The sequence below is a fragment of the Puma concolor genome, chromosome D4 (genome assembly GCF_028749965.1).
Source record: "Puma concolor isolate L17-30 chromosome D4, mPumCon1.1.hap2, whole genome shotgun sequence".
NCBI classification, from domain to species: Eukaryota; Metazoa; Chordata; class Mammalia; order Carnivora; family Felidae; genus Puma; species Puma concolor.
Window position 1 is genome coordinate 58,912,120 of NC_141679.1, and position 15,473 is coordinate 58,927,592.

The window sequence follows — 15,473 nt, forward strand, 5'->3', positions numbered from 1 at the left end:
CTCTGTAGTTAAGAGTCTGTTTCTTGGTTTGCCTCTCTCTCTCTTTCTCTCTCTCTCTCTCTCTCTTTTTTTCCCTTTGCTCATTTGTTTCTTAGATTCCACATATGAATGAAATCATGTGGTATTTGTCTTTCTGTGACTGACTTACTATGTTGTTGCAAATGGCAAGATTTCATTCTTTTTTTATGGCTGAGTAATATTCCATTGTATATATATATATATGTATATGTGTGTGCGTGTATATTTACGCATGTGTGTGTATATATATATGTATATATATGTGTGTATATATATATATACGTATATACACACATACCACATCTTCAGTTGATGAATTGATGGACACTTGGGATCTTTCTGTAATTTGGCTATATGCTGCTATAAACATTGGGATGCATGTATCCCTTTGAATTAGTATTTTTGTATTCTTTGGGTAAATACCTAGTAGTGTGATTGCCAGATCGTAGGGTAGTTCTATTTTTAACTTTTTGAGGAACCTCCACATTTTCCATAGTGGCTGCACCAGTTTGCATTGCCACCAACAGTGTACAAGTGTTCGCCTTTCTCCACATCCTTGACAACACCTGTTGTTTCTTGTGTTACTGATTTTAGCCATTCTGAAAGGTGTGAGGTGATAGCTCATTGTAGTTTTGATTTGCATTTCCCTGATGATGTGCAGAGTTGAGCATCTTTTCACATGTCTGTTGGCTCTCTGTGTGTCTTCCTTATAAAAATGTCTATTCATTTTCTGCCCATTTTTTAATTAGATCATTCATTTTTGGGGGTTTTGAGTTTGGTAAGTTCTTTATATAATTTGGAAACTAACCTTTTATCAGAATATGTCATTTGTAAATATCTTCTCCCATTCCCTAGGTTGTCTTTTAGTTCTATTGATTGTTTCTTTTGCTGTGCAGAAGCTTTTTTATTTTGATGTAGTTCCAATAGTTTATTTTTGATTTTGTTTCCTCTGCCTCAGGAGATATATCTAGAAAGAAGTTGCTACTGCTGATGTCAAAGAAGTTACTGCCTGTGTTCTCTTTTAGGATTCTTATGGTTTTAGGTTTCATATTTAGGTCTTTAATCCATTTTGAATTTATTTTTGTGTATGGTGTAAGAAAATGGTCCAGTTTTATCCTTTTGCATGTTGCTGTCCAGTTTTCTCAATAGCATTTGTTGAAGAGACATTCTTTTTCCCGTTGGATATTCTTTACTGCTTTGTTAAAGATATAATTGTGGATTCATTTCTGGGTTTTCTCTTCTGTTCTATTGATCTATGTATCTGTTTTTGTGCCAGTACAATACTGTTTTGATTACTATAGGTTTGTAATATAACTTGAAGTCTGAAATTGTGATGTCTCCAGCTTTGTCTTTCCTTTTCAAAGTTGCTTTGGCTACTTGGGGTCTTTTGTGGTTCCATACATATTTTGGGGTTGGTTCTGGCTCTGTGAAAAATACTTCGGTAGTTTGATAGGGATTGCATTAAATGTGTAGATTGCTTTGGGTAATATAGACATTTTAACAATATTTGTTTGTCCAGTCAGTGAGCATGGAATGTCTTTCCATTTCCTTGTGTCTTCTTCTTCAATGTCTTTCATCAGTATTTTATAGTTTTCAGAGTACAAATCTTTTACCTCTTTGGTTAGGTTTATTCTTAGGTATCTTATGCGTTTTTGTGCACTTGTAAATGGGATTGAGTCCTTAATTTCTTTTTCTGCTGCTTCATTATTGGTGTATGGAAATGGAGCAGGTTTCTGTACATTTTTATCTTGTGACTTTAGTGAATTCGTGTATCAATTCTAGCAGTTTTTTGGTGGGGTCTTTTGGGTTTTCTATATACAGTATCATGTCATTTGCAAATAGTAAAAATTTGACTTCTTCCTTGCCAATTTGGATGCCTTTTCGTTTCTTGTTGTGTGATTGCTGTGGCTAGAACTTCTAGTATCATGTTGAATAAAAGTGATGAGAGTGAACATCCTTGTCTTTTTCCTGACATTAGAGGAAAAGCTCTCATTTTTCCCCATTGAGGATGATATTAGCTGTGGGTTTTTCATATATGGCCTTTTATTATGTTGAGATATATTCCCTCTAAACCTACTTTGTTGAGGGTTTTTATCATGAATGGATGTTGTACTTTGTCAAATGCTTTTTTCTGTGTCTACTGGTCGTATGGTTCTTATCCTTTCTCTTATTGATGTGCTGTGTCACGTTGATTGATTTGTGAATTTTGAACCAGCCTTGTAACCGACTAATAAATCCCATTTGATCGTGGTAAATGATTTTTTTAATGTATTGTTGAATTTCGTTTGCTAGTATTTTATTGAGAATTTTTGCATCTATGTTCATCAGGGATATTGGCCTGCAGTTCTCTTTTTCAGTGGAGTCTTTATCTGGTTTTGGTATCAGGGTAATGCTGGCCTCATAGAATGAATTTGGAAGTTTTACTTTTTTATGTTTTGGAATAGTTTGAGTAGTATAGGTATTAACTCTTTAAATGTTTAGGGGCGCCTGGGTGGCGTAGTCGGTTAAGCGTCCGACTTCAGCCAGGTCACGATCTCGCGGTCCGTGAGTTCGAGCCCCGCGTCAGGCTCTGGGCTGATGGCTCGGAGCCTGGAGCCTGTTTCCGATTCTGTGTCTCCCTCTCTCTCTGCCCCTCCCCCGTTCATGCTCTGTCTCTCTCTGTCCCAAAAATAAATAAAAACGTTGAAAAAAAAAATTAAAAAAAAAAATAAATAAATGTTTAGTAGAATTCTCCTGTGAAGCCATCTGGTCCAGCTCTTTTGTTTGTTGGGAGTTTTTGATTACTGATTCACTTTCTTTGCTGGTTATTGGTCTGTTCAAGTTTTCTATTTCTTCCTGTTCCAGTTTTGGTAGTTTATATGTTTCTGGGAATTTATCCGTTTCTTCTAAGCTGTCCAATTTGTTGGCATATAGTTTTTCATAATATTCTCTTTTAATTGTTTGTATTTTTGTGGTGTTATTTCTCCTCTCTCATTTGTGATTTTATTTATTTGAGTCTTTTTTTGATCAGTCTGGCTAGAGGTTTATCACTTTTATTAATATTTTTCAAAGCACCAGCTCCTGGTTTCATTGATCTGTTCTATTTTTTTTTTTTTTTTTTAGTTTTTATATCATTTATTTCTGCTCTAAAATGTATTATGTCCTTCCTTCTGCTGGCTTTAGTCTTCATTTGTTAATCTTTTTCTACCTCCTTTGGGTGTAAGGTTAGGTTGTTGAGCAGCAACTTCATTCTAACAACTGTCAACACTGAGAGCCTAAGAAAAGCAGAGCGTGCAGGTGTGAGAACTGTGCAGTAGCAGGGCAGGGAAACTGGGATGTGCCCCTTGTGAGGTGGAGGGAGTGGGTGGTGCAAATGCCTGTGTTCAACCATTGGGGGTCATTGTTTCTCCATGTGTGGGAGGGCTTTGCATGTCTTCTCAGCCATAATCCTAATAGAGGATCCACTATACTTGCAGTAGAACAGATGCCTAAATGAAGAAGGTCTCTGATTTCACCAACACAAAAATTATTTTAAATTTGGGTACAGTATAAAGTAAAATATATAGTTTTGAGTGTTCAAAGAATTTGTAAATTTTCTCATATCTTAGTATAGTAATTGTTTTTTACTGAATACTTACTATAATCATATAGTGTGCTATTATAGTAAGAACTCTCTGTGTATTATACCACAATGTAATACAGAGCCCTTAGGGTATTACCTATAAGAGTCAGGTGATATTCTATGGCTTTGTGTTTTTAACTCTTTTAACTCATTTAATCCACATACCAACCCTCTGAGGTAGATAGTATTGTTGTCCCCATTTTGCAAATGAAGCAACTGAGACACAGAATCATAAGGTAACTTCCCCAAGATCAAACAATTAGTAAGTGTAGAACCAGGATTTGAACCTAGACATAAGGCCTCCAGAATGAAATGGATCTGGTAGGTCAAATAATTCAAATTTAGGGCCTGCATCCTGCATAGCTGTGGCCTTTGTGACGAGGACCAGGCCATGCATCTGGTTTCTGTTGAAATAGCTATTGGAGCAGCGTCATGGAGAGGTGGTACTGTGGTGTGATAGAACAAACTCTGGGCTAGGAATGAAAAATGCCAGTCTTAGGTACATCACAGGAATTTTTCTGAGTATTTTCTCACCTCTAATGTGGGTATTCTAACATCAGTCTCTTGTGTATATTTGGGTTATATTTTCCCCTTTATAGAGTGCCTTTACATGTTGTGTCATTCATCTGTCTCGCCTGCCTTATAGTATTGCTTCAGGGATCAAATGAGTTATATACAGAAGAGCTATAAGGGTTTATTGTTGCTTTTCAAAGTATTTGCTTTTTCTCCCTCATTATTATGTTTTGTCAAGAGTGAATTATAAAAAATAATTCAGATTTACTTGTATATTTAATGTATAGGTGCTATTCTATAACTCTATGCATGATCTCCTTCTATCATTTTCACACATAACTCTAGTACCCAAGTGTTGTATCAAATAGAAGTTATATTCAGTTCCATTTTCTGCCCTACTGAACAGGAAATGTAGTAGGCACGGATAATCCAAAATAATTGGCTAGCTTTTGGTATTCATTTTTGTACTTAATTTAACTTGAGTCCGTGTGGCTGAGAATTTAGAGTACGGATCTTCCTTGACTTAAAGGGTTACACCCCAATAAACCTGTCGTAAGTTGAAAATATCTTAAGTCGAAGATGCATTTAATACACCTAACCTGCTGAACAGCATAGCTTAGCCTGACCTACCTTAAACATGCTCAGAACACTTACATTAGCCTACAGTTGGGCAAAATCATATAACACAAAGCCTATAATAAAGTGTTTAATATCTCTCGTAATTTGTTGATTATTGTACTGAAAGTGAAAAACAGAATGATTATATGGGTACAGAATGGTTGTAAGTGTATTGGCTCTTTACTCATGTGGTCGCGTGGCTGACTGGGAGCTACAGCTTGTTGCTGCCCAACATCACAGAGAGGATCATACCGTATATTGTTAGCCTGGGCAAACATCAAAATTCAAAATTTGAAGTATGGTTTCTACTGAATGTGTATCACTTTTGCACCATTGTAAAGTTGAAAAGTCATAAGTTGAACCATTGTAAGCCTGGGACCATCTAAAAGTATTGAGCCTCTTTGGAAAACCCAGCTGGAGACAAACCATATCTATATATTTAATGTTTATTTATATTCGAGAGAGAGAGATAGAGACAGACAGACAGAGTGTGAGCTGGGGAGGGGTAGGGAGAGTAGGAGACACAGAATTTGAAGCAGGCTCCAGGCTCCACAGAGCCCAATGTGGGGCTCAAACTCTCGAACCATGAGATCGTGACCTGAGCTGAAGTCGGATGGTTAACTGACTGAGCCACCCAGGTGCCCCTAGACAAGCCATAGTTTTAAGACTTGATGTCTTGTCTACCACACTCTTCATTCGTTCCAGTTCAAGAGTCCAGTAAAGAAGCTAGCACCTTCTTCCTACCCTTCCCTCCTTTCCCACACACACCTGTGGTAAAGGCACAAAGTAGGAGGCTATGGGAGAGAGAGAAAGATTGTTTGTTTGTTTGTTTGTTTTTAGGATAGTAACTTACAATTATGGAGGGAACCCCAGAAATCTTTTCCTTCTCATTTGAGCAGTGGTGGCATCAACTGGTGTCAAAGAAGATGCCCAACTGGTGGTAAAGTGTCTGGGCTTCTGAGGTTGGGACCTTCCTGAAGGGGGAATCTATAGTAGGGGAAACTGCTAAGGTCAAAGCAATACAGTGAAAACTTACCTTAGCATTTTGGACTTTTATAGAGCCATTAGTATAAGCCTCTGTGTCTCCACATTCTCTGTAGCCCATGAGGTTGTGCTTATACAATGTTGTTTCTAGTGTTCTTCTATTTTCATGATGGCAGCATGACTTTCTCTTGAGTCCGTTATTACAAGTGTGGGGTCCGGAACAAGGGAAGGTTCATGATATTGCTCTGCTTTGCGCTGGGCAAACCTCTCTTGGCATACTATGTTTGGTTCTCAGCACTTCACACTGAGGGTCAGTGACAGCCTAGTGTGTGTGATCTAAAGAAAGGGCCAAGATGGTAAGGGACGTTAATCATTGGAATGGTGGTTAAAGGAAGTGGAAAAGAGAAAACTTGAAGAGGAAATATTCTTATAATAGGAATATTCAAATTTCTGAAAAGCTCTTACACCAAAGAGGAAGTAAAATTACGATTGTTAGTAAAATTAGTTAACCACTTTTTGAGAGTCTGCTCTGTTTAGATATTGTACTAGGCATTCCAGGTATGTTGTATGTATTGCAAGACAAAGTTCCATTTCTATTTTGTAGATGATGGAACTGATGCTCCGAGAGGTATAGTAACCTGCTGAAGGCCACACAGTTATTTAATGATTTCACAATTCAAACCAGGTTTTTCTGATTCCAAAGCCTGTTAGCTGTAAGAGTGTATGGACTCACAGCAAATACAGATCATAGGGAGACAGACCTTAGGGGACAGGTGCGAGAAGCTAGCCATCCCTGTTCCCTGGAGAGGAGGTCTAGGGCAGAAAGTGAGAGATCACTTATTGGGACTGCTGTGAAGAGAATTCATACATGGAGAAGATGACTTTAAAATTACATTCCTTTGAATCTCTTCCACTGTGATCTCCTGAACTCCTGTTCCAGGTCCAGTCTAGGCCCATTTGGCCTTTTGGTTCTCAGTGATTCTCATTTGGTTCTCAGAACCTACTTCTGTCCCCTTGTGCATGGGTCAGCATACTTGGATAACTTCTATCCTGAAGCAAAATAAAGCTTGTACAGAGGCTGTTTTTTTTTTTTTTAAATCATGCTTTGCTAGTACCTTCAGCATAATGGTGATTGTGTATCACCTATGGCACCATCACAAGGGCTTCTTGGATTGTTGTGGAACCCAAACACAGTGCACTGTACTGCAAGTTTGAGCCACTCTGACCAGTCTGTTGTGTAGCTGCTGATTTTAGTGCCTAGATGCTCTTTGCTGAAGATGCCATGCTGGCCTTACCATGTAGGGAAGGAGCATGTAGGGCCTTGGCTAGATAACAGTTTTAGCAATCGATCACATGGTGATGGAATGTGAAAGGCTGGGAAAGAACTCTTCTTCTTGAACTGCTTATTGTCATCTGTTGATATCTTAAAAAATTCTGGAGAATGTTTATTGTTACTGAAGAATTTAATGAACTCCTGTTTTTTTACATATTGGCATTGATTTTACAAGGCAGTTTTGCTAGTTTAAAAAGTTTAAAAACAGGGGCGCCTGGGTGGCTCAGTTGGTTAAGCGGCCGACTTCGGCTCAGGTCATGATCTCGTGGTCCGTGAGTTCAAGCCCCGCGTCGGGCTCTGTGCTGACAGCTCAGAGCCTGGAGCCTGTTTCAGATTCTGTGTCTCCCTCTCTCTGACCCTCCCCAGTTCATGCTCTGTCTCTCCCTGTCTCAAAAATAAATAAACGTTAAAAAAAAAATAAAAAAAAAAAAGGAAAAAAAATAAAAAAATAAAAAAGTTTAAAAACAAATGTTTATAATTGTTTGTTAATAAAATTTGTATTTTTTTGTAGCTTATTCACCTTGATGAAGATTGTGTAACAGAACTAGCTGTACATCACAGAAATAACAGGCAAACAATGGAGGATTTAATTTCATTGGTAAGAAATATGACATGAATTTGAGAATAATATCTTTTGTTTTATTGTTCTTTATTGATAAAAGAAATATCCTGATAAAGTACATGGAAAATAGTGTAGCGTTTTTCAGACCTATGATTTTGTCATGGATGTAACTATTCCACTCAATTCTTTTCTCATGTCTGCTGGAGATCCTCTTTAACAATGACATTGATTTGGGTCTGACTCTTGATTTTGGCTCAGATCATGATCTCTTGGTTCATAGGATCGAGCCCTACATCAGGCTCTGTGCTGAGCATGCAGCCTGCTTGGGATTCCCTCCTTTCCTCCCTCCCTCTCTCCCTCCCTCCCCCTCTCCCTCTCCTTTCTCTCCCCCTTCCTCCCTCCCTCCACCCCCCATGCATGTGCACTCTCTCTCAAATAAAGTTTAAAATAAAAAAATATGACATTGATTAAAGAGAATTACAGTGGGAAAAAAAAATAAAGAAATAGAAAAAACTAGTCCACAGAGAATTGACAGAGTTCTGATTTTACTACTTGAAATTCTATACATGGAACTATGATTCTGCTGTAGGAATAGGTAAACACAAAGCAGCTTTCTTCTTACCCGAAATCAACTCAATAGCACCACATCACCCCTAAGCTTGTGAAGCAAATACCATGAAATCATTATCAAGTTATTTCAGAAGCTTAATCTCTAGATCATACATGTGTTTTTTTTCCTAGAGATGGAGGCACTCATAGTTGACTCCGAGTATAATTGAACCTGATAGGCAGGGATTGAGCCCAACTTTGCTCCTGGTTCAGTACTGTCTTTCATTGTCTCTGATTTGTGTTTTGTTTTGTTTTTTTTCTTTCCTAATTTGCAAGGTAAAGACTTAAGCAAAAATTTTTTTTCTAAACAAAGCTTTGCTAAGCCACAATTCTTCTCAATGAGGAGGAGATATAAAAAATTTCTTTTGGATGACATAATAAGCAAAGGTTCCAGAATGTGTATACAAAACAGAATGATAATGTGTTTTGCATGGAAAATGCCTTTGAAGGAATGACAAGAATTGGGAATTGCTGCAAGGCCCTTCCTTAGTCTTTTATAATGAGAACTTGAAGTTTCCATTTAAGCAACTTAAAAATAAAAGTATGACTTTTTCTTTAGGATGATCTTTCATAGAGACTTTCAGGTACCTAAGATTCCTTTTAAATTTTTCATTTTAGAAGTTTTTAAATGCCTGCAAAAGTAGAACAGTTTAACAATGATCTTCCACGTACTCATCATCCAGGTTCAACAGCTAATGACATTTTGCCAGTTTTATCTATATCCCAGTCCCCTCTCCCATTTGCCTTTTCTAACTAGGATATTTCAAAGCTCGGCCCAGACATCCTTTCATTTTATTGAGAAAAGATTTGGTGTGTGATCACAGACTTTTATTTATTTATTTTTAAACGTTTATTTATTTTTGAGAGAGAGAAGAGAGAGAGCTGAGCAGGGGAGGGGGAGAGAGAGAGACACACACACAGAATCCGAAGCAGGCTGTAGGCTCTGAGCTGTCAGCACAGAGCCCGATGCGGGGCTCGAACCCCCAAACTGTGAGATCGTGACCTGAGCCAAAATCAAGAGTCAGATGCTTAACTGACTGAGCCATCCAGGTGCCCCATATCACAGACTTTTAAAATCTGAATCCTAAAAGTAATATACGTAGAATTTCAAGAACTATTGAAAAATTATCTTTAAAATAGTATCCTTTATGTGATCTTTACATAATTTTCAAACTTAAAAGTGAAATGGGAATAGGAATTATTTTCTTTCCTTCTGATACAGGAAAAGTAGATAATGAAGCACGATATTGTTTTCTGGTGTTACATCTCTAAAGCTCTCAGTGATTCTGAAAGCTAGGCACGAACAACATCAAGAATGCTGTGAAAAAAAGGAATAGTTTTTCTTCCTTTGGACTCTTCTCTCATTCTTAAATGTCTGCTTATACTTACTTTCCAGTCCTAGGGATGAGTAGAATATAGGCTATTCATTCTAAATGTGAGCTTCTCAACCTTATGTGGATCCTCTGGGAATCTAAACTAATCCTGATGCCTAGGACCCATCCCCGGAGATTACGGTTTAATTGGTTTGGTGTGTGGCCTAAACATCAGAATTTTTAAAAGCTTTCCCAGTGATTGCAGTATGCAGCCAGGAGTTGAGAAGTACTACTCTAAATTCTTGCTATTCAAAGTATGCTTTGACCAGCAGCATTAGCGTCACTTGGTGCTTATTAGAAATGCAAACTCTCAGAGCCTACTTCAGACTTATTGAATCAGAATCTGTATCTTAATAAAATCCCTAAGTGATACATATGTACATTAAAAGTTGAGAAGCATTGGTCTCAGTCAGTGGTTTTCAACTGGGAGTGATTTTGCCCCTCGGGACATTTTTGGTTGTCACAACTGGGGTGTGTGTACATGATAATGGAATCTAGTGGTTAGAGGCCAGGATGCTGCTAAATATCCCACAATGCACAGAACAGACCCTCACAAGAAAGAATTATCCAGGTCAAACATCAGTAGTGTTGGTTGGAGAAATCTTGGTTTAGGTAGTCTCAGGGAATTCACATTGGTCCTAAGAACTTTCCAGTTTAAGGAGCCTCAGGAACAGCAGGTTTGAGATCAGCTGTGTCTGTTATACTTGTTTTTGGCTCCTCAGGAGCTTTGCCTTTACTTTGGGGTCTGGTTAGACAGGACAGACAGAGATCAGGTTAGTGTGATCCATCCTGGGATGGTGCTGCTGATCTTTGTGCAGAGAGAGAAACACTATTATTGTCAAACATTGGCCTCCTAGAAGTCCCGCTTTTAGGGGCGCCTGGGTGGCGCAGTCGGTTAAGCATCCGACTTCAGCCAGGTCACGATCTCGCGGTCCGTGAGTTCGAGCCCCGCGTCAGGCTCTGGGCTGATGGCTCAGAGCCTGGAGCCTGTTTCTGATTCTGTGTCTCCCTCTCTCTCTGCCCCTCCCCTGTTCATGCTCTGTCTCTCTCTGTCCCAAAAATAAATAAACGTTGAAAAAAAAATTAAAAAAAAAAAAAAGAAGTCCCGCTTTTATATTATATACATGAGCACTCTTAATCTGCTTTTTATATGCAGCAGTTAGAGTTTCACTGTGTCATGATTTCGGGCTATCCCGCTGTAGCCTGCCCGAGAGCTTCCAGTAGTGGTGCCAGAGCTTCCTTCCACCTGATTGCTTTCCTTACTGCTCCCCTCTTCTTCCAGCTGTGAGTGTCTGTGATTTGTGGGGGCAGCCAGTCATCTGGTATGGGGACTTCATTGAAGGTCACAAGTGCATATGAGAACCAATTCAGACCAAGACAGATCCCTTCCCCCATCCCTGTAGTGCAAATCTCCCTGTATTCTGGTGGCAGAAGTTTAAAGGCCTCAAGGACCAAGGTCAAAGGAATGATAGTGAGCCACTCCTCAGTTTCTCAAAACACTCTGTACCAGTAACTTGCCTGCCCTCAGCCCAGGTGCCTGGGCAGTTCTTTAACATTTAGCCTGTGTGAGCAACAGCTGGGGATTTTTAAATGTTTTTTCTTTTTTTTAAAAATGTTTTTAGTTGTTGTTGTTTTTAGAAATGCAACCTTCTTCATAATAGGTAAACCTGTTGGAGCTGCCTAAAAGATAATGGAGACATTGGTTGTGTTAGACTTGTGGATTGACATCACCTGAAAATGTAACTAATGTGCTGACTCATCTGTTATTGAACACAGAACTCCCCTGTGCATCTGATTGTGACGAGTTGTATGCAGTGGCTATGGCCAAAAAAAGTTATAAAAAGGATGCTTTTTTTTGCTTAGGGGTAAAGAGGGGTTAGAGTATGGTTGTAAAACTCTAGGCAGCTTTAGAAAACTCCATCGAAAACTGTCCAGGTATTGTTTACAGTGCCTGGATTGTGCCAGACCATTGTTGGTACGCAAATGGCAACTTGTTTCTGAGCCATTCTGTAATCAGTTTATGGCATCTCTTTCAAAGAGGTAGGGCTATCATACGTGAGACCATAGATGTGGCAGGTGGGGAAAAAAAAAATCTTGAATGTAGTTTTTGGAAAGTGGAGAGTGGTTATAACTATATAGTTTTTACCCAGTTCCCAAGTACCTTCTCCATGAAACCTTTTCTGACCTTCCCCTGATCCTGTCTGGATTAAAGGCAACATTCTGTGATAATTTATCACAGTATTTTATACCTCTTCCACTCGATTGGTAGGTCCGTTATAGATTTCAAAGCATACATGATGACTGTGGCCATCTAAAATATTAACTGATAAAATGTAATAAAAACAGGGTTTTTATTTAGACCTTTTTGGTAGTAGACCTCTTTGGATCATGTGCCTTTTGAGGAGATACATGCATTAAATATTATTCGATGTTGGGGTGCCTGGGTGGCTCAGTCAGTTAAGCGTCCGACTTCGGCTCGGGTCATGATCTCACAATACGTGGGTTCGAGCCCCGCACTGGGCTCTGTGCTCACAGCTCAGAACCTGGAGCCTGTTTTAGATTGTGTGTCTCCCTCTCTCTCTCTACCTCTACCCTGCTCATGCTCTGTCTCTCTCTGTCTCAAAAATAAATAAACATTAAAAAAATATTATTCAATGTTATTAAAATTTAACGCTCTTATAGGGTAGAGTCTCCTAGTCTTATGAGTGCATTATTTAGAAACTTTCAGTTATACATAATGGATTGAACAGATATGTTTACATCCAACACTTGCTAAAACCTCACTAAAATAATAATAAAGGGGTAAAAAGGTAAAACATTTCGCAAGGGTGATTGGAATAAAAGAGGAGACAAAAAGTAATGTGAGTAAAATTTTGGGAGTTATAAAATAGGTAAGTGGCAGCTGACATAGCATTTTAGAGAAAGCTGAAAGCTAAGTGCCTGCATTGGGAAAAGAAAATAAACAAATTGATTAGGACCTTAGGCTCCAGAAAAGCTTAGGAATCAGAGGTACTCAGAACCTCTGAAGTTAGGGAAGTAAGTAGGGTGGAACAGGAAGATTGGTTGAAAGTCTGTATGAGAAACAATTGGACCCCTAAATCCCTTTCTTTACCTTGAGCTGCATGATAGCCACGTCTTCCTCACCCCAGCGGAAGATAGGAGATATTGACCAAGAGGCACTGTTGTACCACACACAGCTTGTCCATTTTGAAATGGACGCATGGGCACATGCAGTCCTCATATTTAACAGTGAACCACTACCTCTAACCCCTTTCCCTCTTCAACTCTGAGAATGCTGGAACCAGGAATTTATCCTGTTTGCAGTGGGGGTGGGGAAGATATTGGAAGACTCATTTCTAGGGAAAAGCCAAGGGGGAGGACCTACTATACCTAATGGTTGGGAGTTTAGATTCCTGTCTGTTCATTATAGAGGGAAGCCCCCAAGCTGATGAGCAGCCTCAAACTACACACAGACCCTTTAATTAGCTGTGCTTTATAATTCCTCCCCTTTAAATAGAGACAGGCAGCCAAAGATTACTAGACATTTGAGGAAAGCCTCTAACATGAAAATCAGAGATCAAAACAAGTGGTGGGGACCAGGGGTGGGGGAAGAGAAAGAAAAGTAAAGATATTCAGAAATAGAAGATAATGCAGGGAGTGGAAGAAAATGGCTAAGAAATGATAATTAATATTCTCAGAGATAAGAGAAGCTATTTCTTTTTCGAAATAAGAATAAGATGACTAAAAAGGAACATTTCAAGAGATAGCTCTTGAAAGTTTAAGATATGACGACAGAAATGAAAAGCTTAGTAGAAATGATTGAAAATGAAATTAAAGGAAAATCTTTCAAAAGTAGAACTTAAAGACAAAGAGATGCATAAATAGAAGAGAATGGGTAAGAAAGGTCCAACATACAAATAATAGAAGTTGCAGGAAGACAAAACAGAAGGAAGAAGGGAAGAAAGCATCAAAGAAATAATACAAGAAGAAATATCCCAGAACTGAAGGTTTCTAAGGTAGTAGAACTGAGTTTTTAAGAATGAAGGGGCTTAGCCAGGGTTTGGAAATGTGGATGAAAATAGATCTCCACAAAGTGGAATTTCAGAAAACTGGGGGAAAAGGGAATATCCAAAAAATGTCTAGAGCCAAAAACAATCCCCAAAAGATCATAAACAAAGGCTTGGAATCGGAAAGACTTTGGATTTTTCATTAGTTATATAAGAAGTGAGAAGACCATGGAATAGTGTTTTCAAAACTGAAAATTATTATCAGCCTAAAATTGTATATTCAGCCAAACCAGAATCAAGTGTGAGGATGAAATGCAGTCAGTCACCAGGCATGCAAGATCGCAAAAAATTTACCTCCCATCCGTCTACCTTCAGGAAGTTACTGGAGAATATATTGCACCCAAACAAGTGACCAAGAAAGAGGAATCCTTAGGATCTAGGAAACTGGGGACACATTGTAGAATAGAGGTGAAGGGAATCCCTAGACTGGCAGTTAAGTTGCAGGTTGAGAAAGAAGCCAGTCCAGAGTGGAGCATGGAATGCACACATCAGGTGGAATGTCTCCAAAATGGCAGCGGAGTGGGGGCCAGATCAGCTGGTGTATGTGGACATGTTGAGGGGAGGTGAAGAGTGCTGGAGAGTGTGCAGATGAATTAGTAACACGAATAACTGCCTCTTTTTTATTTAACTTCAGGAAAAACCAAGATATTAAAGAAGGAAATGCGAAGATAGTACCCTGCATGGTTTAGGTGCAATTCCATATTGGTTGTTAAGATATTAGAATACCTATATACTCACTGGTAAAGAACTGCTACGAGTGCCCTCCCTGTAGCCCATTACCTCCCTTAGGTCCCGTGGGCACCTCCCTCCAGTCTCCCCTGGAACCCAGTGATTAAAAGGTTAATAATTGTCATGGCACAGGTCCCCCAGGACCCTACTCACTCTCAGCCTCTGTTCTAATTGCTTAGAGTCAGGGTACCAATTAAATATTTCGAACATTACCCTTACTTAGTTGTGAATACTATTTACATAATCATAGTAGTATAAATATTGATTTAACTAAAAATTGTCATAAAATTATAGTGGGAGGATACAGGAGGAAGAATGTATGGGGCAGGAAGGAAAGTTCTTATTTTCCATACTAGGAAATTCATAGATAATATCTGAAGCTGAAGAAAAATTTTAAAGCCATTTAAATTTAAATTAAATTATAAGCAACATAGAAACATAGACAAAATAGCTTAAAGTATTTAAAAGTGGTTCCCTCTGGGGAGTGGAAAGTGTGTGTGTGTGTGTGTGTGTGTGTGTGTGTGTGTGTGTGTGTGTGTGTGTGTTTGTGTGTCTGTGTCTGTCTGTCTGTGTGTGTATGAGAGAGTGAAGGAGACATGGTACAAGGGACGGTTATTTTTTCTGAATGGAAAAAAGTTAATGTAAAATAAAACATTATTTCAAAAAACAACTTTAGTCTTGTAAACAACTTTGATTTTCTTTTTTCCAGTGGCAGTATGATCACCTCACAGCTACCTATCTTCTGCTGCTAGCCAAGAAGGCTCGGGGAAAACCAGTTCGTTTAAGGCTTCCTTCTTTTTCCTGTGGACAAGCCAGTGATACCCCGTTCACAAACACCAAGGTAAATGTTAGAACCTTTTGTGTGAACACCGACTGCTCTGGCCTCACGCCTGCTCCATTCATGAGTGGGTCCACCACTGGTGTCAAGGAGCCAGAGGCAAGACATTTTATGATTTAAATATTTTTGGTGAGGAAAATGGGACATTCAGAACTTGAACTCTAAAAATTTCAAAGTTAACATGACATGGAAATAATCCTCTCTTCCCCTTTGTTTTTCACGAAAATA

The 15,473-nt window shown here is 38.8% G+C and overlaps 1 protein-coding gene across 2 annotated transcripts in view; it reads left to right on the plus strand.

Annotated features, from left to right (window-relative positions):
- MELK (maternal embryonic leucine zipper kinase) overlaps nt 1–15,473 on the plus strand; it is a 92,866-nt gene that overhangs the window by 50,916 nt on the left and 26,477 nt on the right. For both annotated transcript variants that reach the window (XM_086683514.1, XM_086683515.1), the window contains exons 11-12: nt 7,579–7,665; nt 15,117–15,248. In XM_086683514.1, coding sequence (XP_086539640.1) covers nt 7,579–7,665; nt 15,117–15,248 — 219 coding nt within the window. The remainder of the gene's footprint in view (nt 1–7,578; nt 7,666–15,116; nt 15,249–15,473) is intronic.